Genomic DNA, 25,705 nt, shown 5'->3' with positions numbered 1-25,705 from the left:
AGCTGGACTCGTCTTTGCTCGGCTCATAGTACGGCCAGTGTGACAAGTGGCTTTCTGGAGCAGCGCTCTGCCCGCAGATATGCTTTTGATATGATTCCAATCCAAATAACACAGAAGGGGGAGGGGCGGGGGAATCACGTGACGGCTAACTTTCTATTTTTGCTGACCTCGTAGGCTGGGTGGCACACTGCTCCCAAAGAACAGAGCTGCAGGACAGGTTGTCTCACATGTGCCTTACTGATGTCACACATGACTAAACCAGAACCTTAATGAACTTGCCAGATGGCCTCGGAGAAAAGAGCACATTTGATACAGTATTGATTACAAACATAGACGCCACCATGATCTAACCAGCCATTACATTTTAAATTTTAATAATCAGCTGGTGACATTTTGTCATAGTCATATAATACGATTTAGTCATTGTTGACGCCGCGCTTACATTGAACCTCATCAGACTGTTCCTAATATATTGGCTTTGGAAGCACACGAACCTGTCGCAAGGTCCGTTTTGATTGTCAAGTGGCTTCTGTTATGTCACACTGTAACGTTTCATCGCATGTACGTGCCCCTTTCAATGGACTGCAGCACGATGACACATCATCGCTGTTTGTCCTCCTTCAGGCAAAAGGAGGAGGAGGAGGTGCTGCTGCTTCCCCCGACACACACACACACGCACACACACACACACACACACTGATAATTACACAGGCTATGACGTACAACGGGTCCCTCCACCCTTGCTGCCATTTTCCAACTCCTAATCTGTGACAACGGGGCACCTTCGCTGCTCGTGTAAGTATTTTTTGGCTTTACGCACTTCTTTGTGGCTGCCTCATCTGTCGATGCCCTCTCCCTCCGTCCTCCCCCGCTCCCTCCTCCCATACCTGCCCTTGTGACGCACGATGCTGTGTTTTTTATGAATGAACAGTGCGGGAGCGTGAGAAAGCAGCGCTTGAAGCCATGATGATGATGATGATGATGTCATCAGAGCTACTTAACCCAACCCCCCCAAAAAAAGTGCCTCAAACCAAATCTGCGTTTCATTGCAGCCTCCATGTCCGTGCACGGCAGCGATGTGACTCCTGCAGCGCCATCACCGCGTAGCCGCCCTAGCTGGCTCTGACAACGTTGCCGTGGTAACCTCCTCACATCCTCCGCCTCGTCCACTCTGCTCTCCTCTTCCCGAGCACGCACGCACGCACACACACCCACGCCGCACGAAACGACACAAGCGGTATTCCCGCCGCGCCCCTTCTTGCCGTGCCTGATGAATAATCCATGTGGAGGCAATTGAGCGGGGAATGCCGGCCAGGAAGGAACGCCATGTGGCCATCTTTTTAGGTGTCTATCGCTTCATAATGGACTCCTGTCCTGGATCCCGCACTTGGACGCCACCGACACATTTGGACAGTGATCCTTGGGACTTTTTTGGGTTGAGCGCCATCACGAACAAGACGTGAGGAACGGCGAGGCGGAGGACAGCGTTCTTTACGAGAAAACACAGCGTGACTCCTTCCAGCTCATCCCTCTGGAGGACTTTAGAAGCTTTCTACCCCCTAGCCATGTTCTGCTTCTGCTTCCAGAGCCCCTCCCTCAAGCTGCAAGCCCTGGAGGCTGATTTTAGCCCCCCCGACTTGGAGCAGGAAGACCCCCGAGATCTGAAGAACCTGCCGGCCAACCAGCAGCCTCTTTTGAGCAGGCAGCCGAGCCCGCGTTTGGACCACAAGCCGCTCTTCCATTCGCCTCCCTCAACGCCAGCTCAGGACACCGTTGCAGACTCATCGCAGCACGGTGAGTGCATCCACGTGCGCACAAATATCATGTACATGCGTGACTGTGTACTTGCGGGGCCATTGAGCAGAATGTGCTCAATTGAGGAGGTTCGCCCGATGCTCATTGGGCCCTAATGCAAGCCGACTAACTGTCCAAGTGACACTTCGGGTTTTCGTCTCTGTCCGGCAGTTGCTCCCGCATCCCGAGATTCTTTCTATACACTCGGCGGCTCTCCTGAGGTACCTGCCGACCCCCCGGCTAGCTCCCCGGGCAGCCCCCCCCTGCTGTCGGCTTTCAGCACCGGCGAGTGCCCGGTCCCGTCTCCTCGCTGCCCCAACCTGAGCCTTCGCTACAACCTGGACCCCGACGCCGCCCCGTCGCCGCCGTGCTCGCAGCACATCCGCATGTAAGAGAAGCTCACCGTGTTAGTCTTTATTTTTTGGGGAATGTTCCATGTCCTCATTGTGAACCAACTTTTTTGTTTCTCCGTCCGCAGGGCGCGCTGCAGCATCCGCTCGGAACCAGACGATTGCTCCCTGTCTGTGTCCGTGTTGAAAAGACACGTTCAGACCTTGAGGAAGAGGATCAGGCAGCTGGAGGAGCATTTTGAGCAGGAGAGGCTCAAGGTGAACGCCAAAGTCGAAACGGTTGAGTCACACTTTGCCGCCAAGCCTCCGCTTGGGCCGCCTCCCACCTCTGCATCACGACGTTTCTGTTTTTCTCAGCCTTCTCATTATGACAAGAGCGCACATCCCGAGGTTGCCAGACTGATTAAGGAGCTACTGAAGAGCCGCAAGCAGCTAAAAGGTCACTTGGGGTACACTTGATTTTTATGGAAAACACAACAAAAACGCTTTTTGTTATTAATCCAAAGAATTTGGAGTTACAGTATAAATCACAGAAACAAGTTTTTGGCAAAGCGTCGTTTGCGTGCTGTTGCAGAGCTCAAGCTGTGTCATGCGGACGAAGACGTCCTGAAAGCACCTTTCACCCCGAGCGAGGCAGACTTTCAGCAAGCCAACAACAAGAGCAACAACGGCAAGCCCAGCGTGGAGGAGACGCTCCACGTCATCAGCATGATGCTGATGGAGAGTCGGCGAGAGCTCAGCCTTCCAGACAGCATCAAGGTTTCATACTCTCACCTTTCACAAAAGGAGGATCGTGTCGTTTTTCCCATGTCGAGCTTGATGTGTATCTATGTGCAGGAGATGAACCCTTCCCAGATGAGCTTGGAGAAGTCCAGTCTGCAAAAGTGTTTGCTCTACTTTGAGAGTCTGCATGGATGCCCGGTAAGAACACAACAACAAGAAGGTTGGAGTTTTCGTTCCACCAGTTTGGAAATCCTTCAGTGTGCTCTCAATAACAGTGTGGCCGGTCTCCCTTCTGTGACTTTAGAGTAACGCGAGCGAGCGGTCGCTGGTCAAACCTTTTTACGAGCGCTACCGCATCCTCAAACAGATGCTGCTTTCCTCCGCCACCCCCACACTCATCACCACCATTGTGAGTAGAAAGAACTTGAAAGAAAGCTGAAAAAAAAACGTACATTGTAACTTTTGGGGTGAGATGATTTTTCAGAATAGGAAACAACAAATAGAACACTGGTTACGCATATTCAAATAGTTTACTTTGCTGCCCTCTTGTGGCAATGTGGGTCCACTACATGAACTCTGTCCCATTAATTCTGAATGTTGTACAATTAATGAAGTGATGTGTGTGGGCGTAGGAGGAAGAGGACGGCTCAGATGACGACCACCCCAAAGAGCAAAACCTGAGACAGCAGCACATGTCGCCTGGGGAGCCTCCCCCTCCCACCTTGGAAATGTCCGACACGCCGCTGGTGTCGCCTCTGGACGAAGTCAAGTGTCTCCAGCCGCAGATCGTCACCATGGCAACACTCCATGAGGCTTCCAGGTACGGATTGTGTGGAATCAATCTTTTTTTTCCTCGAAGGTAATTTTGTGCTCAAATGTACGCATTGACCTTCTTGGAATGAAAGTATTCTTTCAACCTTTTTGGTGCACGCAGATCGGAATTACTGGACCATCTTCGGATCACCCGCTTGGAAAAACGGAGGCTTCACCGTGCACTGCGGGAGTTTGAGGACCTTTTCTACACCTTGAGTGGCAGGTACGTCCCTACAAAAAGAAAGATCCCACTACAACTCGTTTACTTTTCAATTTTATTTGAAACTTAGGAGCATTCGGTTCCAACCAAAACAACAAACATAATTCAGTGAATGCATTTAAATACAGTGGTTCCTCGACTTTTGAGTTTTTTTGCAATTTTTTTTTGTCTTGACTGCTAGCTCGTGGCAGCGAATTTCACAGTTTGACAAATAGGGAAACTTTTTGAGCAGCCTTGTACTTCCTTCAAGCCATTTATAGCCACTCCCAGTTGAAGTTTACTGTAAACTCAACAAATACAATGTAAAACGCCACATATGGGCTAACAAAACTAGCATCTGCTACAGTACTTAGAAAACCTCAAAAGAACATATATTTGAACACAGTTGCAATACATGCATACTTTTTTCATCCGCTGCAAAAAACGACTTGACATGACTGCTTCCTCATTGCATAAAATACAATGCACAAATGGTTTAATTCTTTACTTTCTATTTAATAATAGATGTTTTTATAGAGTAACGTGGATGCCCCAGGCAACCTTGCACACCCGCTTACGGAGTGCTAAACGTCAAGTCAAGGCACCACTGTATTCAGCGGAGGGGTCGGGTTAGGATTAGGGGGGTCCACAAAAAGAAATTTCACTTTAGTACCGCATAGAAAGCTCTGGGTGGGAGGGGGGGGGGACTATACATTTTTCTGCTCTGTACACTTTGTGGAAATAGTCTTTTTTTTGGTTATTTGAATTACAATAGACACTGTACAAAACTATCTGAGTAAGGCAACCGAGGGAGCGTCAAGCAGTCAAAGAAGTGCTGCGAGCCCAAAGGAAAAAAAACAACACGACGATGTGTCCTCCTACAGGGTGTGTCAAAAGGAGGACCGTGGGCCCATGGCCGAGGAGTACTGCCAGTACAAGAACCTCAAAGCCAAACTGCGCCTGCTCGAGGCCCTGCTCAGCAAAAATCAGGACACGCCCAAGAGCAACTGAGCTGACGACGACGACGACGATGCACTTTACTGGAGGACAGCGGTGAACGTGATGTTGTTGTACACTGGGAGTTGTGTAAATCTTGGTGTAGGTGTATTATGGCACTTACTGTTTTTTGTCTGTCATTATTGTGGAATATGCATTTTTTTAAATTATATTGGGAAAGAAAGGCATTTGTATGAATGGGTGGTAAACAGAAAAACTAAACTGCACAATTATGAGGGAAAGTCACAAAGCTATGACAACAGTCTTTTTTTCAAGAAAACATTGTAGTAGTTTAAGAATTATCATTCAGAGAACTAACATTTTGTAATTTCTAAAAAAAAATTACAAATGTGTTTAAATACAACTTTTTTGTGATTGACTTTTGTTAGAGATATTTTTTTTCCTTTGAAGTTAAGGAAATGAAGTTTTCATGACTTTAGTTTTGTGAATAACATTTTTCGTGTAATATATACATATACATTATATTTCTCTGGGGGAAAATAGTTTTGCTGATACATTTTTGTTACACTTTCATTGTAATAGTGCTAATTTAAAAATGAAAACCATTTTCTTGACTTTGCGTTTTCGGAACTTACAACTCTACTCGAATAAGTAAAATCTTTTGGTGACTTTTTTTTCCTTGAAAAAAAAAACTGAATTTGGTTGCCGTAATATTTCTCTTTTTGAGAAAAAAACCCCCTCAATCTAACCCCTTGAAATCTTCCAACACATTTTAAATTAAGGCATATAAAGAAAAAAAATTTTTTTAGTGGCAATATTATGTAGAATAAAAAAATACAAATACACCAAATCATTTTGTCCAGAGGAAAACAAAATTACATTCAGCAAGAACAAAACAGTCAAATTACAAGTAAAATATTTCTCAAAATGTTGTATTATGAAAACAAATTGAGTAAAAATAGAGATGGATTGAAGTTTCTAATTTCATGAAAAAATGTTACGTAATATTACAATCTTTCAGTTTTTCTTGAAAAAAAATTATACAACCAAATTATGACTTCAGCTTTTCTGTTCCAGCTTTTTTTTTTTTCCCCTTTATCAGTTTGACCCACTTTCCTATCCAGTGCAATCCTTAAAACCGTGTCAGGTTTTAATCCTTCATTGTGCATACAAGTATATATATTTCTATATTTTAGTTTCTCGTGACTATTCAGTTTGAATGTTGACCTTGCAACCTCGTCACAGCTCCAGTCTTGTCACGTTCCTGTATCGGCCGCTGTTGCTTAAATGCTAATAGAGACATGAATCAGAACTCTGTGCACTTCTGGTTTCCATAACACTATATGCCCCCGCCCTCCATGTACATACGAATACAAAATAAATATTTTTTCACATTTACCCCGCGAAACATTTTTACCTTTCCACCAACCACTGCACAATAACTTGCGGAATGGGTTGCCATGGCGACGAGACTCACAGTACACCCGTGTTGCTAAAAGACTGCATCATGCTTTTTATAAAGGTTATCACGCTGGTCCATCACAGTACGTTTTCGAGGCCTGTTGTACGAGTTCGATTCCACAGCTTGTTTTATTGTACCTTTGGTTTCAAGAAATATAACAGGATGCTGCAGCCTCAGTACATGCCATAGTTGGAGGTAGCGAAAAGGTGTCCTCCCGCTGGAACGGCAAACTAAGAGGATCAAAATCAAGTTGGAAAGAATAACGATGCTTGACCATAACAAGGCAAAAGGGGTGGAAAAAAATTAATTCATTAGTAAGAGACAAATTAAATTAATCAGAGAAGCGTGTTTGTAAGCGTCGGTGAAGTGCTGAAAATACTGAAATTTGATTGTGTGTTTTGTTCATCTTTTTCATATATGTAAATGCAGTAGGTACAGGAACAAAAAAGTAAAGGTTGCATTTTTGTGAATGTGGATGGCTGACAGCATTTATGATGTTGGACGTTTACTTTAATGCGCCATTTCATGCAAGTGTTGCACCCCCTCCCCTCGCTAGCGTCCCACACTGATGTTGCAGGTCTTGCAGCTGGGGTCCTTCTTGGCGTTGACGGTGGACAGACTCATGAGCTGGTGGCCGCTGATCTCGGCCACTGTGCCCAGCGCCAGATCCACGGGCTCCGTGAAGATGACCTCCAGGATCACATCCTGGGCGTGATGGAATACCAGGCCGCCACCATCGCCAGCTTCCTCCTGTTGGCACGTGAGGAAGCGGTTGTCGGCGATGTCGAGAGCGGGCAGCCTCTGTTTGCAGAAGTCATCCCCTGGCGAGCCCTTGGGCGCCAGGACCAGGATGATGTAGTGGTAGGCCGTGTACATGCAGTAGAAGTCCCCAAAGTAGAGGTTGGTGTCAGGGTTGAACAGGGCTTCAGCCCGCAGCTCGAAGCGGTAGCGACCGTACGGGGAGTCCTGCGGGGTCTTGCCCGTGTTGAACTCGGTGTTGCAGCTGAAGAAAAGACCCTCCAGTTTGCCACTGATTGGAGAACCGTGACTGCCGCTGTTGTCTTTCACTGAGGGGAGCATCCGGTTGCCCTGCTCTTCCCTGGAACAGAAGACCGCATTTTGTGATCATGACCACAAAATAGTCAAAAAAGTTGACGATTACTTAGTATTATTAGTTTTTAGTATTATTATGGTATATGGGTTAGGGTATTGTTAGACTGTGATTATTATCATTATTATTATTTTTATTAATGGGTTAGGGTATTATTATTGTTTTCACGGGTTAGGGTATTATTATTATTATTGTTAGGAGTTAGGGTATTTTATCATTAGTTAGAGTTTGATTGTTTTTTTAAAGTCAAAATCTTAAGTTGCAATTACTGTGCTGACCACTAGATGGCAGACATCGCTTACTAAAACCTGCACTTGAGCATCACAATTAGAGTGTGTGGCACATGGCAAGAAGCAACACTAAAACCAAACGAGCTGAAGAAAGTGGATTCTTTCAGGTAATATGTTCAACCGATGTGACAGTTGCTTAGAGACGCTGTTAGCTATGGATGACTTCAAACAAGTCGCCTAACAACAGCATCTCACTTGTACAAAAGCAATTGTTTTCTTTTACAAGAACACTTGACAGGTCGTTTGAAGTGCATGACGAGTTCATGCATCTAACCCCTCTACAATCATGGCAGCTATCACATTGCAAAGTCAAACGTACACAGTATGTAGCTTAAGTGTTTCAACCATTTCATCACAAATCAATTCTATTTGTCAATTAGTTGCGGATTTTTGCTATTCACGACAAGCATTCCTGAAGCATCCGCCTTGACGTCGCTGCTCAATTGTTTACAGCATGAAACGTGCGCCTGTCCAGTGGGTATTCGCCTGCAGGGGCTCATCTCTTTTGCCCTGAAAACGTTTTCCTAATTCCAGCAGTGTTTCCAAAATGAAGGCAAAGCTGATTACATTTGCAGAACTAAATGAAATCAATTAAATGTAGCTCGTGTGTAGCTTTGCTGCTGTAATGACATTAGCGCAGTGGGGGCAATAGCGTTTGTCACAAGCAGAGAAAAACAGATTTCATGATGACAAAGTGCTTGAGAGAAAATGCGGCACATGGGCCAAGCTCGCCTGACATTTCTCCCCTTGGAGAGCACCGACAATGCTCCAGCGAGAAAATTGTGATGACACACCTCCCGCCTCTGCTATTGCCGCTTTATTGGCGTCATTAAAAACTTACTAAGCCCACACATTTGACCAACAATCAAACAAATCAGCTATCAAAGGGAGCAAGACAGACAAATGTATGATGGCTACCTGGCGTGGTCAAAGTATTCCTTATTCTGGTTGCGGTAGAAAACAGAGAAACGCAGCATGCGGCCGGCGATCGCCTCGGCCTTGGCCAGGAGCTGGTTGAGATGAACTGTGGAATAATCTGGAAAGAAGTTACAAACGTGCTCAACGTCATTTTGTGCCAATGAATTCAAAGAAAGCTTTGTTGACGTTCAAGCACTGCGGAACTGGTCATGAATGAAATTTTTCTTTCTCAAGCCTCACAAAATTGCCAGTGTTGCTTTTGTGCCGCTTTACTGGGGCCAGCTGGTGTGTAGCGTATGAAACCTCTCCACATGACCCCCCCACCCTTACGTACCGGCATTAAATGCTCTGACCTCTGCATTGCGAGATAAAACTGCATTGCTGGCCTAGCTGCTTTATTTAATCCCACCGTCCTTCCCTAATCTTAACACCCTCCATCTGTATGAATCTCGCTCTCATGCATCATGTGGACGGACAAGAGGTGCTTGGTCACATCCGCTGCAATAATGGAGGACTTCCTCAAGGAGACCTCTCACGTAGTCACGACAATGACCCTGATAACATTTTGTGTCAAACGAAACATGTTTTATTTCCAGATGTGCCTATGACTCACCGGCGGTGCAGAACTCGACAATTTCGCTCCACTCCGAGACAGCGTAGTCTCCGTCGGTCTGTTTGGACGCCGTCTGGACTGCCACCGTGTACTCGGTGCGAGGGCTCAGGAACCAGTGGCCCCGAACTGTCATGGGCAGGGGCACCGCCTTGGCCACCAGCTTGGTCGGCACATCCTTAAGGAAGACGACATCAAGCGGAAACAAATTTACGATAGTACCTCATCCCTGTCTCGTGTGTAAGGGGCGTGGCCTAATTATTACAATCAGCATTTGGTTGGTCATTTAGTTTACCAAACTCAAATTCTCTAAATTGCTGCTATAATTCATAAGCATCACATCACAGGGACCCCCACCCCCACCCCCACTCCCCCACCAAGTTTAACCTTATGTTTGAACTTGTTGGAGTTTTTGTTCTCCTTCTTGTTGAGGTCAATGAAGTAATGCGTGATGCGGTCCTTGCCGCATTGCTCCATGTCCCAGCAGATCTTGAAGGAGTCACAGGTGATGTGACTGATCTTGATGCTCTGCGGGATCGGCAGCTCCTCCGTATCGGAGATGGCGCCATCCTGTGATTTATTTCCTGCGCAGAAAGGAAGTCACGTTTTCTGAAAAATGTTGACATTTGGCCTTTACATCCTGCTCAGCGGCCCTCATTCTTCTATCTGCTCGTCCGCTCGCCGCTAGTGATTATTCTCCCTCCCTGTCGGCCACTTACAGTCTAAGCAGGGCGGGTTGCCATGGAAACACATCCCCCTCACAATACAAACCTACATGCTTCCCCGAGCAGAAGCCGCATTGCATATTTCAAAACGGTGCTGATTGAACGTGCGCTCTACGAGGAGGAGGATCCTTCCTTCTCGATCAGCAATGAGGTTTGCAAAAAAAAAAGAAGACATTTGCCGGTCAACTTGGTCCATTTGATCACGTTAGTATCCAAGTGTGATTGCAGGCGTGCGACACACAACGCAGAGCGAGGTCAAAGGAAATGTCAAAACACAGCTCAACGGCTCCTTTGTGGAATTGGCGATGAATATAGACTCTTACGTCACACTCGGGCAGCACAGCAACAATGCGGGGTGTGTGTGTGTGTGTGTGTATACACGGCGCAAAGAATGCACATCTAAACAATGGCAGAAGCAACCGAGCATCGCGTGGCACCGCCATCTCCATTCATGCGCTTAGAGGGGCCGAGATTAAAAGAGCAATTCCATAATTGGACTCATCCCGCAACCATACACACCAAAACGTACATTCTGGAACACAGAATGTGTCAATTCCTGTTTATAAATAGCTAATTGGCAGGCAGCTTGATGAGCATCTTTCCATCACCATCAGATTTTCTAGTGTTTACACAAAAATAAATTATTAAATATATTTTTCCTTTAACAATTAATTTTTAAATCACATGGTTTTAAGTCACATTTTATTTTTTTAAATGAAAGCCTTACGATACAGGAGGATCACGATTAAAGCCTAGTAAGGCTTGGTATTTTAATAAAAAGTTTCCTCTAACAGGAACTCTTGATAATAGACATCAGAGACAGAGCTCAGACCATCCATATCCATTATCTGCAAGCTCTCCATCTGAAAAGTACATTTTGGACAGTCGGAACTGTGCGGCATGCTGTCCCACCTTTTGTTACTGACCTTTGGTTGAGGCAAGGCCCGCTGTCACCCAGAATAAATGGAAATAGAACACTTGAGAGACTCAGTCCATCACAAAAGCAATCTCGGCGCACAGCGTGTCTAGACCGGCCTTTCATATTTGAATTTAGTGAGATGGCCAAGAGTGAACGAGCATGGCCACTCAACTTTTATAATGACTCCCACAGCAGAATGTTCCACCATATTTCAAATGAGGCTATTATTTCTTTTGTGGTGTATCCATTCCCTCCACGGTCATTCATCACTATCCGCGAGGGCTCGTAACATTAGGCGAGCGGCTAAATAATTTATTTGCATTATTAACACTGTTCATGAACCAAAATATACTGTAGATGCAAATTCTCCTCCTGAAATGTAAACACAGATTGACGCTCTTGGCACATTGACATTATCTGTGTTCATTGACATCAAGGTGGGCAGAGAAAAGGCAGATTGATGGCTTTTGCTTCTTTGTGAAAATTAGATTGATGATAGATAGAAATGCTAGCAAGATACAGTGACTAGTGAGAGAGAAGGTAGCTCGAATGCTAGCAAGATACAGTGACTAGTGAGAGAGAAGGTAGCTCGCTAGTTAGCTAGCAAGATAGCTAAGTGGTAAAGTGAGATGATGAATTATTATTACACCCAACACGTGAAACTGTTGATAGTCATAATAAGTACATTAGACATTGTATACCTAATATTGTGGGCAGCCTTCTCTTAGTACGTTGTGCGTTCAAGCTTTCCACAGCCTGTGCCGCTTATCTACTGTATGAGCAATCCTCTGGGGACGGTGAGAATGAAAGATGAAGGAGGACGAAGGTCAGACGGAGGAAGCAAAAATTAACCGTCGTACTGCTCGCCAGGGACACGACTCAAGTGTCGGCAGGTAGATTACGTCGGGGCATCTATTCACTTTGCTGCATCACCCTCAGAGCCACCGAATGACACCACAACAACCATATGAGCACATTTACTACTTCCCTTCAAGAGGCAAACACCAGCACGATTCAGGAGTTTCCTTTTTATTTAGTGCCATCAAACAGTAGGCCTACTACCGTGCCCAGCAATGGACTGATGCAGAGGGATCCATAGAAATCTTGTTAACATGCAAACACATCACCCTCCTAATGGATCGACTTGCTCCGATCTGCTCCAGTCTTAAGGTGCTTTTTTTTTCAGTCAAAGGATTGCAACCAGGCCAAAAATAAAAGCATCTGGTGTTTGGGACTGTCAGCACATTCAGGCATTATCTCACAACCACAGCCAGTTCATTTGCAGTCGGGCTAGGTGTTAGCCAGTTAACAATTAGCCGCTAGCTGCTATCCTGAGCCACAAGAGCCAAGTCTACGTTCCCAAAATACTCCCACGTCACGGACCTGTCTAATAGCAAAGTAGTGCTTTACCGCCATGGCAGCTGCATCCCACTGTGACCGGCCTCCCAACTCTTTTAGATTAGCCGTGCAGCAGTGGACATGGATGTTGGCCTGGCCTTTTGTAAAGCACGTCTTTGTTGGTTTGGCAAAACGGACCGCTAGAGTGACACGGACATCACGCTGAGAGCACCGAGCGGCCAGAAACAAGAGCATCTTTCTCTAAACCAAGCCACACCAACAATGTGCTCCTTCATCGCCGTGTTTACACATCAGCAAGTTGCTCTCCCACAAATACAGAATAACCACAACGCTACTATCATGGTGCCTGTGCCAGTTTTTCGTGAGAAACCCAAAAGTGAGTGGTAACTAGCCAATCACATGCTAAGTGACGCTACACTTAAATCTTGCTAGCAGTTATAAAGCATCCAGTGAGCCAAGAACATGACTTTTTTTGTTGACTGCGAAATGATGAATAGATGCTTAACACATCCACGTCAATCTGGCCTGCACAGTCATGTTGTGGACATGCAGTTTGCTTGAAAATGGCAGCTGAGTCACACCAACAACTGCAATCTACAGTACAGAATTCTAAATTAGCCATCAAGCGAGTGCTAGCGCTGCCAGGCCAACGCTAATTTGCTCGTCCGCGTCGTTAGCAGTAAGCGCACGTCTGAGGCCGACATCGTTAATTTGCGTTTGATTAAAAGTCACTCTTCGGAGAACAACCAAGCTCTTTTATTTACTGGTCGACCTTCCATGATGGATCAAAACAATCTACTTGTCATTTTTATTTTAACAAACGTACCTCTAGGGGTTGTTATTGGAGTCCAATGTACCCTTCCTACCTTTGTTTATGAAAACGATTATCTGTAATAATGTCATTCTCAATCTGAGAGGTTAGAAGTGGCACAGCCTCCATTTTGAGGAACAAATCCTGCATTTAGACTGCAGAATATTGTCATTCAGCACCACACACTGAATCAACTGTCCCGCGACGCGTTTTGAGCATTGAAATGCACCGACAGTACTCTGTGTGTGTGTGTGTGTGTGTGTGTGTGTGTGTGTGTGTGTGTTCGTGCGTGCGTGTGTATTCCCACAGCCAGGAAGAGGCCCGGTGATGCTGCATGCACTCCCATTTGCTGGCTCAGCGTAGCCACAGGCAGCTTCTCTCATGCTGCCCATTAAATATTGATGGCTGTGAGAGGTAAATTTAGAAAGCAGCAAAGTACTGAAATGAAGACGGTCCTGAGCAAGAACAAAAAAAAGTTTTCCAGATGAGAACACTGGCTAATTCCTGGAAAATCAATGTGATTACTTTTCATGTGGGTGCTGTCTTCCATCTATTATTATTCATGTTCATGCTGCTTGTCATATTCAGGGTCACAGCTGCTCTGTCAGAGTTCCAAACAGTTGACTTTTCATTTTGTAGCGTTTCACTTAGCTGAAAAAAAAAAGCCTTACTAGACATATACATACATACACATATATTTTTTATTTTTAACAAATAAAAGCCATACTCGTCTTTATTTTTTTACCCCAAAAAAAGCCATGGTCATTTTTAGAGTAAGGGTTCTAGGGTCAAAGGTCAAGGGTTAGGAGGTCTTGGGTCATTTAAATTACATTAGGGTTTTAAAGATGGGTTACAGTTTCAAATTAGGGTTAAGACTTCAAATCGAGGTTTTAATGTAGGGTTGGGGCTTTAAATCAGGCTTTTGAAATAGGGTTAGTTTTCCAAAGTAGGTGGGGCTCCAAAATACAATTTCTTCCACTCTTTAAAAGAAATAGACATTTTGACTCATAAAAACCTTTAAGCCTCATAGCCTACCAATTAGTTGCTATCTTGCGATTCTCTTTGGTGCCTTGATGGTTATGATAGCGAGAGATGGAATGAGGTCAGGCAAGCCCCCTCTGTACTCGGTGCTGTGTGAACCACTACTCTAATCATTTTCACATAACGCTGCAACTCGACCCGTCTCGCCGCTTCTCCAACCAAAGTGGCCAGAAGCCGTGTTTGTTGCTCCATAAACAAACACCATGCTGGTGTCTCAAGGACACACGAGCTCTATTGATTTAGACTACTCAGCCAGAAGTAGTTGCAAATGTTAGCAACCAAAACAACCCTAGCCCAAAAAGCTGGCAGCCAGTCCACTCCTGACCATTAGGAAAATGAAAGCACTCGAATCAAGCCAGCAAAGCACTAAGCACATCGTGGCGGTAGTATGTCCAGCATGCTGACCTGGTGACTGTGCCCGTAACACATTTGACGTGTGTGTTTGAAACAAACGAGAATTGATCTTTTCGGGTGTTGCGGAGGCTGTGCTCTCGCTCACATGTGGCTGCAGCCATGTTGCGGTCTCTCCTGATGATGACTTGCTTTTTTTCTTTTTCTGCACAATGCATTTGAGGGTTCAACAACTCTGATCTTCAATGTGATTATGGGATGACGACTACTTAACGACAATATTTGCAGTTATGATGCATCTTTAGAAGAAAGCAGTTAGGTGTGGTGGTGCCTTCGGGGGAGCCTAAATTTGGGCTTTCTTTTAAAACAGGCACAAAAAGGCTTGGTTGCTTTTCTTGAAATTCCACACGCGCACCGGTCCATTCAAAAGACCCCCCTATGAGTCCCTTTAAACTAAAGGCAAAGGCGTACAAAATGCAATCAAAGGTAGACACTGCACTGTAGGTCACGGGGCGAAGGTGGGGTCAAAATTCGACCTTAAAGCACAAATGCATAATGAGCAAATTAAGTTGATTTTGAGCTTACCGTCTCGCTCACACAGCTTAATGGTGTCCAGGCTGAGGTCCTTGATCATCCCCTCGCAGGGGCTCAGCGGGCTGCTGATGTTGCGCGCCAAGCCTGGTGCCTCCATCTCGGCCCGGGTGGATGTCACAGACGGTGATGCTGCGCTGCCTTGCGCTGTGAATGCGAATGGCCGGCTGAGCTCCGCTCGCGGCTCTACTGGTGAAAGAGGAGGAGAGATTGAGCAGAAAGAGATGGACTTTGCAGTCTCTCCCTTCCTCTCGCTTTGACGCGTCACGTGCTCGATCGGGGGAACGCCCCGTTGCACACCGTTGCGAGGATGCAAAAACGCTTTGAAATGTTGCTCGTATTTCTTCGTTCTTCTCACGCCGCATCCACGCAGAGCCACAAGTGTGCGCGGATGCGCGTGTGCCCGTGCGTGGTGAATTGGAGGTGTTGCGTCATAAACACAAACGCAACGTCAGCCGGTCTTCTCAAAGAGCCACGACGTTTGTCCGTCTGTCTGTTTGTCCTGACAGTCCGCGGAGCTCAGCTGCGAGTGGACTAATGGTGAGATGGGGGAGGAACATGCCTGGAGCCCCAACCTGAACCCCTTGACATATTGCACGGCATAATGAGTGCACCCCTGCACCTTGATTGAAGCTTAATTAAAGCCTTTCATAAATTAGCAAAGGGGGCCAGGAAACAGTAATTCATGAATAGTGACATTTAAAGGAGGCATACTTTACAACTAAGGCGTCATTTTTGTCCAAATCTATGTCAAGGGGTTAGGCTTTCAAATTAGGTCTTTAAAATCCTACTTTGCAGCCCTAACCTGAGATTCAAACCCTGCTGTGTGTGTGTGTGTTTCTGATTGCACGCATGCAGGAGGTCTCCCAGAGGTCAAGAGGATGATAAACGGAAGGCAAGCCGATGATTTGCAAGCCTTGGGCACCTCCTAACACCATTTGGCCACATTTGAGTCACGAGTCATTTTCAAGCTCCCAAAGCACTTTGGGTTTGTTTTGGTCTTGCTCTCTTTAACACAAAGTGCCGCGAGAAGAGATGACAGTGGCTGGCAGAGTTTGTAAAGGCGCCACATGATTAAAACACCGACAGAACTCTTTTAAATGGTAGGGTAAAGATTTAAAGACACTCTCGGTTGATTAATTACAACACCTTTCTATTTGTGTACTTCTCCAAATCATTAAATTTTCAATTACTAGGATCCAAATAAGGTTTGCGCACTTCAACACACTGCAGTGAATGTCTGACAAAGAGCTGCTTTGAATCACTTCTGGGTTCTAATACTGATTAGAGGGGTTTGAGGTCTGCACATTCGGGTCAATTAGTGGAGCAATTGCGGCATAAAGCGGCATTTCGCTGTTATGCTGCACGCAAATGGACTAAATTGTGCTTCTTTGCTTCAAGTGTGTCTGTCCTCAGGTAGCTTAAAATGGCCGCCACCTCCCACAATGCAACGCAAAAGCTGCCCACCCGGCGGCCGTGGCGATCGCCACTTTGAAGTGGTTACAAAAGCGCGGCCCCTGACCTACATGTGGATTCGGCTTGATTGCGGCAAAAACAAGCTGCGTTTCCACGCGCACCGCGGGATTAGCGCGCGAGGCTTACGGAAGCCAGCATGATCTAACTCCACACTAAGCTCATCATCATGCTGCCTTCAGTAGCAGAAAGGGATCCGGATGACACCACCGAGGCCTCGGTTCACATTTTTAACATCCAACCGAAGTGAGTCTTGCGACATTCATTCCCGAAGGTCATTGACACTCCTGCTAAAGCTGCAACAAACACAACAAACATGAAAAGACAAGCGTGAGCCGCACATATGATTTAATAGAAGCCAGCTTGTGAGCAAGACTTAGCAGCTGCCCCCTGTTGCGTTTAAATGCCTTCATCGCAAAAAGAGCTCAGCCACCCCGATAGTCGCAGCAGCACCGGAGCAGCCATTGAAAGGAGTTTTTAACTTCATATCCAACAAGCGTTACATCATCAAAAGGCTTCAAAGAAAAGCACAGAATAAAAACAAAACAAAGCTCATTGTGATGTACGCCATGTATCGCCTCGCTATGTTTTTTGCAGGAGGAGGAGAAGGCGGGCGGGTTCTGGAGCTTTCCTTCCTCCATTCATCCATCAGCCGAGCTCATTCCCTCCAGCCACAGTCATTATGTGTTAAGATCAGTTCTGGGAAGCAGGGGGGGGGGGGCTAATAGCCACTGACAGCATCCCATGCAACCCCAACAATCATACACCATTAGGAAAAAATAATCCATCAAAAATATATATACATATATTTATACTCAAAAACAAATAGCCAAGACTGGCTGACATCCACTGTGAGCTCAGAGGCCAGATGGAGGAAGATGCAGGGGAGGTGCCGTGTGAGGATGCAAGAGGAAGAGCGATGGAGTCGTCGTCATCCTGTGGGATGAGCTTGTATATGGAACAACATTTCAAAGTTGAGGCGAGAAACACTTCATTAGCTACCATCCTGTTATGTCTTCGTCCCATTTCGTTGTAGAGTGCATTTCATGTGCTTTAGGGGGTAAAAAAACAATTGGAAGACTAAATGGAAAACAAGATCTCTTTGCCAATGACATGAAGGTAAGCTGGATGAAGATTCAGATCCATTTTCAAGTCATGGTCAGAGTCACAGGAATTTGTCTGCCATGGCCAAAGTCCCGAGCAAGGCTTGTCCAAGTGTGGCACAAGTACCACAAGTGGCACGCGGGCTCCCTCTAGAGGTACGTAAAATAGTTGCGTTGACCATTGAAAGAAATGTTTGATCGTCAATCTAAAATGTACATTTGTATCTAAAGAAGCAAATGTACACAAATGAGGGAAGAAAAGCATCGAGCAACATATTGCCCAAGAAAATGACGCAGCATCATGTTGTTCACACTTTTCCTGCAGCGGCAATCTGTCGCCGCGTGCAAACAATATGGCCGGGCATCAAGTGGGAAGCTTGCCGACATGTTGATGGCCGCTTAGTCATTCAAGTCGCTTTGATGCTGCAATTCACAGGAGCTGTCTGCCCTCACATCTCTGCGCATAATTGTGATGAGGAGGATTGTCTCACATTTGCTTGACTGGCAGCTTTTCTCAACCAATGTGACGGTAGAAATGAGGTTTTTTGGGGGAAATGTGACATGCCAAGACGTCACTCGAGATGGCTTGAGAAGGTAAGCCACAAGGGAGATCATTTCATATTCAGCCAAACTGCACTTTACCGGTGAAATTAATTTGACCTTCATTGACCTTTTCAATACTTAGTCATTGTCAGTGGCTACGTCCTGTCTTATTGCATTTATTTGTCCCCCACAAGAAGGCTTCAAAATCTCTCCAATCCTCAGTTGTGTTCCACTGCCACCGTAATGAATGTTTTCCCACTGCAGCCTACATATTAACCCGGCAAAAGCTGTATTTACACAGTCGGCAGTGCGGCGGTGTTACACAACAAATGTAAAGGCGGGAAAGCTTGTGTGCAGGAAAGAAAAAAAATGGTGACAGAGGGAAAAAAGTGCAAGTGAGTCACATGCTGTTGATGAGCAGACGCTTCGGTGGAGGGGTTTGCTCCAACATGCTTGCATCACATCATATGGAAATGAGTATAAAAACATCCAGAACATAAAATTAATATAAAAATACTGATGGGAAAATGAAGCTTCAAATTTGCTTCATGGACCAGTTGTACTTTTTGTCTCCTCTAGACGGCACCGCTGCTTAAAAAAAGGGGTTTAAGAAATGTCAAATCAATGTGTCTCCAGCCCTATGTTGAACAGAGGCTGCCATCTAGTGGGCTCAATATATAAAACAACTGGTTCATGAATCACCTTGAAGCTTCATTTCCCCATTATTATATAAAAAGAATGGGAAAAAAACCCACAGCATTTCAAAGAAGCTCAATGGAAATTTAACGCTTTTTAAACAATACTGCCCCCTTAAGGCTTGACATGGAATCATTGGCATTTAGACAAGACCCAATCACCTGTTTTCATACATAGAATCCCTCCATCCATTATTTATAGCACTTTTCCTCATCAGGGACAAAATTGATCTCTTGCATACGAATCAGCAGTCACGCTAGCGGCATAAGAGGCAGATTAAAATGAGGGTTAGCGCTCACAATTGTAAGAAAATGTGCACACTCACATAACAGCAGGAAAAGTGTTTTTGCTGGCTTCATTCCATCTCAAAATACAGCAAAATCATTTTGCATATCAAGCGCCCGAGAACGTTCTGAAAGCAGAAAGGTAACGAGGGAACAAAAAAGCTTTTCGATAGCGACAGATGATTCTCCACTTGGAGCCTTGCTGGAATATTTGGAAGACAACCGCGCAGCAGATGGAATCATTCCCAGACAAACCACAAGAAAAGAAGAGAGACATTTTGCATACATTTATTGCCTTCAGAATATTAATGTTTGAACATTTTTTTTTTTTATGCCTGACTATCAAAATAAACAATAATAAGACAACTGGAATAACAAAAGCTTTTTGGCCACAATGCACAAATCCTTTGGTGCAGAACTGTAGCTTTTCCTAAGACAAAAAATAATTGTTCAGTCACACAAATGTTAGAGAATTCTTTTAGTGGTTTGACAATTGTTGTTTAAATGTACCGCTGAACTGGACTACAAAAATGGTTTCCAATAAAAACCCTTTTTTTTGGCATCCCACTGAAGGCTGTGCGATTTATTGTGAGGAGTTGCAAGTAAACGTTTATTTTTTTCTTGGACAGGACAAGTCCCTCAAGTCCTTCACGATTCGCCGAAAAACATCAAAAGCTCAGAGCTTCGATAAAGCGCTTCTTTTTTTCAACAACATTCACCGGTTAAGACGAGAACCAAACACTTTGCGTGTAGTGCCTCGGGATAAAGCTCCATCTTCTCGTTGCTATTTTTCAAGACTTCCATATAAAAAAAAAAACAACATAAAACATCGGCAAACTCAGAAAATGATTCACTGCACTGTAGTGTTGCTAACAACCACATGGCTTAAATAGGCCCAAGTGGTTGATAAAATTGATTTGAAGAAAAAATAAAACCGGAGCAAGGCACTAATTTGTTTTCTGCTGGTTTTTCCCGTCAGGATTTCAATGCTTTGGATGCAGGCGCTCAACTTCCAAAGGCACTTTGTTACACATGTACAAAAAACAACTTGTAATACTGTCAAATATTAACATGACAACACATAATTGCACTTTGGTTTCAACTCCAGCCTTCAAATCTTGAGAATTATGACGTCTAATCCTCTCGCTATTTTCAAGGGCATCAAGACGACCCCAAAATATGACCGGGGGACATTTGAGCGTTTCTTTGCGTTCCTTCAAATGAGTTTTCATGTTCCCTGTGAGATGCAGTCAGAGCAAAATGTCCCTTCTTCAAGCCAAAAAACCCCCCAAAAAACTGGCACTTGAGGCTACAAAACGTTCCGTAGTGAGGTTCTTGCTCTGCGACAAAGGCAGAGGAGTGCATTGTGGGATTCTGAGGCCGGCGAGAGGCCGACGCTGACAGATAACAGACGGCGGGGAAAGAAGAAGAAAAAAAAAAAGCCCGTGTTATAAACAACCAGATGCGGCCATCAAAGCGCTCCACAGACTGAGAAACATAAAATGACAATTAGAATAGCAAATAATCATATTAGGTCATCCGTAATGTATAAAACCAAAATAGACATGTAAACTGATTAACATTATACATCCCGCCCCGTTCCCCTAACATGGTCGTTAAAAACAAAAACATAAAAGAGTACAAAATTTGGTCTACAGAGTACACGGACGCAAAGGATGGCGAGATGTCGCAACAGCTGCACAGCATCAAGAGGCACTTGGGAGGGACCTTCTCAATCTAAACACTTCCCTTTTTGGTACACGCCACCGAGCGGTCCACTTTGGGGCGCTGACCTACTTTTGCACTTTGTCTGGCCGTGCCCTTCCACCCCCAACGAGGCCGGCCGGCTAAGTGCTGACACATTAGGCTAGGCACAAAAAAAAAAGAAAAGGCATCTGTGCTTTTTAAGTCCAATGCATAGTAATTCTTCTTCTTTAGATCTGAGCAATGAAGGAGTTCACAGGCAAAAGTCTCGTAAAATTAAAGTGCATGTCACCAACAGAGCTGCAGCGGCGTCAGTGGGGTAAAAATGATTGTACGAATCCTTCTGCCTGTTCCCTTGAAATACTCGGGTCGCCTTGGAAACACGCAAATGCTTCACATCGACTCAAAGGGAGTAAACGCTGGACCTCAGGAATGCCGCCCCCCGTGTGTCGGTTGGCAAACTATGGCTTCCAAATTGAATGCTTTTACAAGATGCCGCTGTCAACAGTCTGAGCCCGAAAGAGGGAGGCGGACGAGCAAAAAAGAAAAAAAAAAGATAAAAAATGGGACGGGAAGGGAGGGTCTACCACCGGCCGCTGACGCTGGCCATCTCGGCATGGAACTGACGAGAGAGGCGACCGCTGGCGCCCCCTTCCAGGAAGGATGAGCGGATGGGGGGCTCGAATAGCTTGCGCTGGTTCTTGTTCAGTTCTGAAACGACATTGGCGCAAAGATGAACTCGCCGACCGACTGACTTTTGTTTCTGTCGCGCTAATTTGGTAGAATTTTGGGAAAGTCAAAGTGTTTAGGTGCAGCTTTCCAACAGAATTAGTCAGTCTTGCAATACCTGAGATGGCCAGCAGCATTTTCCTGCGGGCGCCAAAGGTGGTGATGCCCAACTCCTTCAGGTCCTGGTCGGTCAGAGTCAGGAATGTCTGGAGGTCGATCTGTAAGAGACATCACGACCATTTTGTGTTCACGCTTCGCCAATCTTGACTTGCTGGAAAATACGTCTGGTCGCTCCGCTTACCTCCTGCTGCTGAAAGACATCCGTGTACTTCCCCAGGCCCAGCTTGCTGAAGAGCTCGGGCAGGTCCGAACCTTTGAGGGAGGAATTGAGGCTGCAGCCGTTGCTGCCCGTCACTGACGAGATGCAGTCCATGTAGTTGCTGCTGCTCAGGTAATGCTCAGCCGCTGTCCGGCAAAAGAAAAACCAAAACAAATATAAGGATACACAATGCAATGGTATTTGGACTGTAAATTCAAATGGACTTGCGAGTCAGGAGAAACGCTCAGGGAAAAGCTTTGCTGATATTTGACATTTACAAAAAGAAAAAAAGCTGCACCCCAAAACGTCATGAAAGCCAATTGCCATGGCAACAGTTGGGCTCGGCCACCAAGGGTAATGATGCGGAATGGAGAGCAGCTGCCGCCCGAGGGCAACTTGAGCTCAAGAGCGAGAAGAAATTTTGATTTTGTGTAACGTACGACAGCACCGGCCGACCTTCCCCTTCCTAACTTTATAGGCAATAATCATAATCAGCCTGTGCATCATAAACATCGCGCTGACCCGATTTGTTCTGCTTCCTCTTGGGGCTGCTGACAGCGGTAGGGAAGTCGGCGTGGGGCTGCAGCCCGTTGGACGCGCCGTTCCTCTCTCGCCAGTTGTCCGAGTCGCTGCCGTTAGCCACGCCCTCACGGCTGCCGGCGCGGGACAGAGACAGCGGGGAACCCTGAGGGAGGAAGTTGACCCAAATCAAGAGTCGATATTGGAGCTGGACAGACATTGGGGCCAAAAAAAGGGAAGGGGCTTCTAACCTCAAAGGTGGTGCTCATGCTGGGCTTGTAGGGCACGTGATTGGCTCTCCTCAGTTCCTTGATGGTTTCGGCCGGCATGGACTTGGAGAAACCGAGACCACTCCAGGTATTAGTCGGGGTCCGCACCTCCGTCACAACGGGTTTCTTCAACATAGCTGTATGAACAAGTGAGGTGAGCTCATCTCCGTTTACGTATGAAAAGACGCGCTCATCAATATTGCGCCTTAGAATTTGGTTCGTTTAGCTAATACAATCGCAGACATCTTTATCATTTCATTTCAGGAGACTCGACAGATGTGAGCTCACCTTTGGTTGCCAGCAGCTTTTTCTGTTCATAGTCAAATGCCTGGAGACAAAAACAGTATCAGAAGATTTGTGTTTGTTTGGTCCGTTCGTCTGTCCACGTTTGCGCGCACCTGCATGTTAGCAAATGAGGTCTGCGGAGCCAAGCGGATGCGCTCCCGCTCGTTCTGCTGCGCCGCCCTCTCGGCCGCCCTCTCGCTGCCTGGCGCCCTCTTGTCGGCAACCGGACTGTCGGACGAACTGGACTCAGCGTCCGACAGCAGACAATCGGAACTGCGCAGGAAAGTAAAAATCGATGTCACCTCTCGTTTGTTCAGCTAGCAAAGCTCAGGTGAAATCTGCAAAGGCTTCAAGAGAAAGGCCCCTAAATTTGGCGACGTACTGTAGGTGAGAATTTTTGGTGCCCTGTAGCAGTTCCACTGCTTGCCGTTTTCCTGACGACGTCTTGCACGAGGCCAGCATCTGCTTTAACTCGCTGCCGCTGGCCGAATGCGAGGGGCTCCTCGGCATGCCGACCTCCACAAAGGTGTCCGAGCCTGGAAAAGAGAAACAAAAACGGCGCTAAAAGTGAAAAACAGCAGCTGTAAACAGGCTTTCAGCCGCCCAAGTTCACGTGTGACGCCACACGCATTCGAGTTGCGCACGGCCCAAAAACAATAATGCGATGTCAGGCGATCTAATGGAGCTCTAGAGGGAATTGCGTCGGAGCGGCCCACCCTGCACAAAGACAAAGTGAGCGGAGCCAGTCCAAATAGACGGCCAAACGCGGGAGGAGGCGATGGAAGGATGGAAGCGAGGAGGGACGGAAGGAAAGGAGAGCAAAGCGGCCCGTGACGCGGCACATCGGGGAGGACCGCCTCGGTAAACACGGCAGAAAGAGGAGAGGCGTGAGAGAGAACCATTTGAAGGGAAAAACTGTCAGGAGGGTACAAGTTCAACTGTCTTCTTTTGCGTGGAATCAACGGCCACGGTGAGGTGAACAACTGCACCGGGAATTAAGTTCTTGTCAAGTACGTATTCTTCACGAGGACACAAAGTGTCGTCACGTCTGATCATAATGTTTACCATACTGTACCCTGCTTGTGGACTGACAGGTGGTTTAGTGTCAATGTTTCTCATCAATAATGTGTCAGTGAATAATTCTTTTATAAGACAGCTCAATTTGGCCAGGCTCCGACATTTGCACTTTCCCGAATCACCATCGGGACTGTCTTTTGCATTTAGCGAGTACCTTCATCGGTGCCGGACTTGCTGGACAGAGGCTCCGATGGATTGTGTCCGCCGGCCTCCTGGATGGAGTCGCATGGCGCCGGACTCAAAACTGTTTCGGCAAGCGACGCAGTGGCTATCCTCCCGTAGACTGAAGCCGGATGCTGCGTAGACAACGACCGGGCGATATAGTTAGTGATGGCGTTTAAAAAGAAGATGGGGTGGGGAACGAGGGGGGACCTTAACGTGGCCGTTGAGAGCGCAGGCTGCCTTGGCGCAGTCGGGGACGCCGTTGGGCTGCTTGTCGATGGGCGCCAGGCCCGGCGGAGGGGAGGGTGTGTTCTGTGTGTAGCCTTGCACCCCCGACAGCAGGATGCTGCTCAGCGTGGCGTGGGTGGCCGGATGTAGCATCAACTGGGACGAGAAGGCTGGGAGCGGAAGGCAACGTCAGGATTTACACTATTATTCTTCTAAGTCTCAACTGAGCCAAGTTCACCAAAACTAACAAAATGAGTAAAGTCCAATGAAAGGAAATACAAATGAAAATCCTTTGAATGAAATGACAACTAACTGAAATGTCCTCTACTTTGATATCGAAAAAGAAAAACTATGAAGCTTCAAGATGATTCGTGAAGCAGTTTTTGTGTTTATTGAGCCTGAGAGATGGCAGCCTCTGACTTGAAATTTCGGAAACTTCTTTTTATAAAGCGGCAGTGCCATCTAGTGGAGTAAAACAAATACAAACAGTTCATGAAGCAAATTTGAAGCTTCATTTTCCATCTTCTCCTCACCTTGGGCAGTGGTGAGCGAGCTGGGCCACAGCGAGGGCGTAGGCGTGCTGGGGGTCTGCAGGGGGCTCATGGAGGAGTTTAAGGTGTTTAGGACGGCGTTGGGGGCGGCCGAGTTGGCCAGTGAGTTGGCCAGCGAATGGGACGCCGTCGCGCCCAGGAAGCCTGTGCGCAAAACCGACAAATCACCGACGGGCCGCACAAAGCAGAATTGAACTAAACACACGTTTTGTCAAGGCCTCCGAGAAAATAATCTTGCTTTTCCTACTATTGAACGCGAATTCCATCAAGGCGGCAGGCAAGCGTGAGAAGGAATTTCTCGCATCTCTGCAAGGTGGGCACCGCCAATGAAAGCTTGTTATTGAGACAATATGCCGCTGAGTGCTTTGCCCCAAAGGCCGTGTACGAAAACACAAAGAAGTGGGTCTGCGGCTTTAACAAGGGGCTACTTTGGCTCCGGGAGGAAGGCACGGGACTCGCCTGGCAGTCTGCTCTGTAATCTGAGCAAGAGAAGCATGTAGCAATTACTAACGGCCAGGATGTGGGCCTGTCCACCAACTCCCAACCAATTGGACAGCAAAGGAATACGGAATGCTATTATTATTTTATGGCCACTGATTATTTACATTAAATCTACTTTTCCCTCCTTTCCATTTGGCAGAAAGTGAGAGGTCATAAAATGTACGTTCATTGAGTTTAAACAGGGAACACGCTGTCCATTAGGAAGTTTCTATTCGTTTTTACGAATGTAGCTGTGCAT

General features: G+C 46.3%; 3 protein-coding genes across 4 annotated transcripts in view; 1 reads left to right on the top strand and 2 right to left on the bottom strand.

Annotated features, from left to right (window-relative positions):
• The first annotated feature begins 606 nt into the window (after window positions 1-606).
• fam13c (family with sequence similarity 13 member C) lies at window positions 607-5,468 on the top strand. Of its 2 annotated transcripts, none has more exons than XM_037271902.1 (11): window positions 607-795; window positions 1,053-1,794; window positions 1,966-2,182; window positions 2,273-2,423; window positions 2,502-2,583; window positions 2,719-2,903; window positions 2,982-3,065; window positions 3,172-3,276; window positions 3,500-3,687; window positions 3,802-3,903; window positions 4,764-5,468. In XM_037271902.1, the coding sequence occupies exons 2-11, from the start codon at window positions 1,566-1,568 to the stop codon at window positions 4,888-4,890; spliced, it is 1,470 nt and encodes a 489-aa protein (XP_037127797.1). In that variant the 5' UTR covers window positions 607-795; window positions 1,053-1,565; the 3' UTR covers window positions 4,891-5,468. The 2 variants fall into 2 exon arrangements, with proteins under 2 accessions (XP_037127797.1, XP_037127799.1); XM_037271904.1 differs by having other exon boundaries at window positions 608-795; window positions 2,273-2,402.
• A 446-nt stretch (window positions 5,469-5,914) lies between these two features.
• On the bottom strand, window positions 5,915-15,465 carry phyhiplb (phytanoyl-CoA 2-hydroxylase interacting protein-like b). The gene is made up of 5 exons (XM_037271905.1): window positions 15,019-15,465; window positions 9,615-9,811; window positions 9,231-9,405; window positions 8,618-8,735; window positions 5,915-7,397 (listed from the first exon to the last, which is right to left on the bottom strand). Exons 1-5 carry the CDS (start codon window positions 15,122-15,124, stop codon window positions 6,851-6,853), a joined length of 1,143 nt encoding a protein of 380 aa, XP_037127800.1. The 5' UTR covers window positions 15,125-15,465; the 3' UTR covers window positions 5,915-6,850.
• A 3,930-nt stretch (window positions 15,466-19,395) lies between these two features.
• LOC119135196 (protein bicaudal C homolog 1-like) overlaps window positions 19,396-25,705 on the bottom strand; it is a 32,880-nt gene continuing 26,570 nt past the window's right edge. The window contains exons 11-21 of the mRNA XM_037272614.1: window positions 24,949-25,110; window positions 24,398-24,585; window positions 24,180-24,321; window positions 23,331-23,484; window positions 23,062-23,221; window positions 22,952-22,991; window positions 22,646-22,800; window positions 22,398-22,560; window positions 21,858-22,021; window positions 21,675-21,774; window positions 19,396-21,538 (exon numbers count right to left, since the gene is read on the bottom strand). Of these exons, the coding sequence (XP_037128509.1) occupies window positions 21,411-21,538; window positions 21,675-21,774; window positions 21,858-22,021; window positions 22,398-22,560; window positions 22,646-22,800; window positions 22,952-22,991; window positions 23,062-23,221; window positions 23,331-23,484; window positions 24,180-24,321; window positions 24,398-24,585; window positions 24,949-25,110 (1,556 nt within the window). The 3' untranslated portion in view covers window positions 19,396-21,410. The remainder of the gene's footprint in view (window positions 21,539-21,674; window positions 21,775-21,857; window positions 22,022-22,397; window positions 22,561-22,645; window positions 22,801-22,951; window positions 22,992-23,061; window positions 23,222-23,330; window positions 23,485-24,179; window positions 24,322-24,397; window positions 24,586-24,948; window positions 25,111-25,705) is intronic.

This window comes from Syngnathus acus, chromosome 15 (assembly GCF_901709675.1).
Source record: "Syngnathus acus chromosome 15, fSynAcu1.2, whole genome shotgun sequence".
Classification (NCBI taxonomy): domain Eukaryota; kingdom Metazoa; phylum Chordata; class Actinopteri; order Syngnathiformes; family Syngnathidae; genus Syngnathus; species Syngnathus acus.
Note: the sequence above shows the minus strand (reverse complement) of the source record. Positions and strands in the feature narration are given on the sequence as shown.

Excerpts from the sequence above, each read along its gene's own strand:
- fam13c (XM_037271902.1), top strand. The coding sequence starts at position 1,566 with ATGTTCTGCTTCTGCTTCCAGAGCCCCTCCCTCAAGCTGCAAGCCCTG. Across the intron at positions 3,688-3,801 it reads ACACTCCATGAGGCTTCCAG|ATCGGAATTACTGGACCATC; the intron begins GTACGGATTGTG and ends TGGTGCACGCAG. Across the intron at positions 3,904-4,763 it reads TTCTACACCTTGAGTGGCAG|GGTGTGTCAAAAGGAGGACC; the intron begins GTACGTCCCTAC and ends GTCCTCCTACAG.
- phyhiplb (XM_037271905.1), bottom strand. The coding sequence starts at position 15,124 with ATGGAGGCACCAGGCTTGGCGCGCAACATCAGCAGCCCGCTGAGCCCC. Across the intron at positions 9,406-9,614 it reads CCAACAAGTTCAAACATAAG|GATGTGCCGACCAAGCTGGT; the intron begins GTTAAACTTGGT and ends GTCTTCCTTAAG. Across the intron at positions 8,736-9,230 it reads TGTCGAGTTCTGCACCGCCG|ATTATTCCACAGTTCATCTC; the intron begins GTGAGTCATAGG and ends ACTTCTTTCCAG.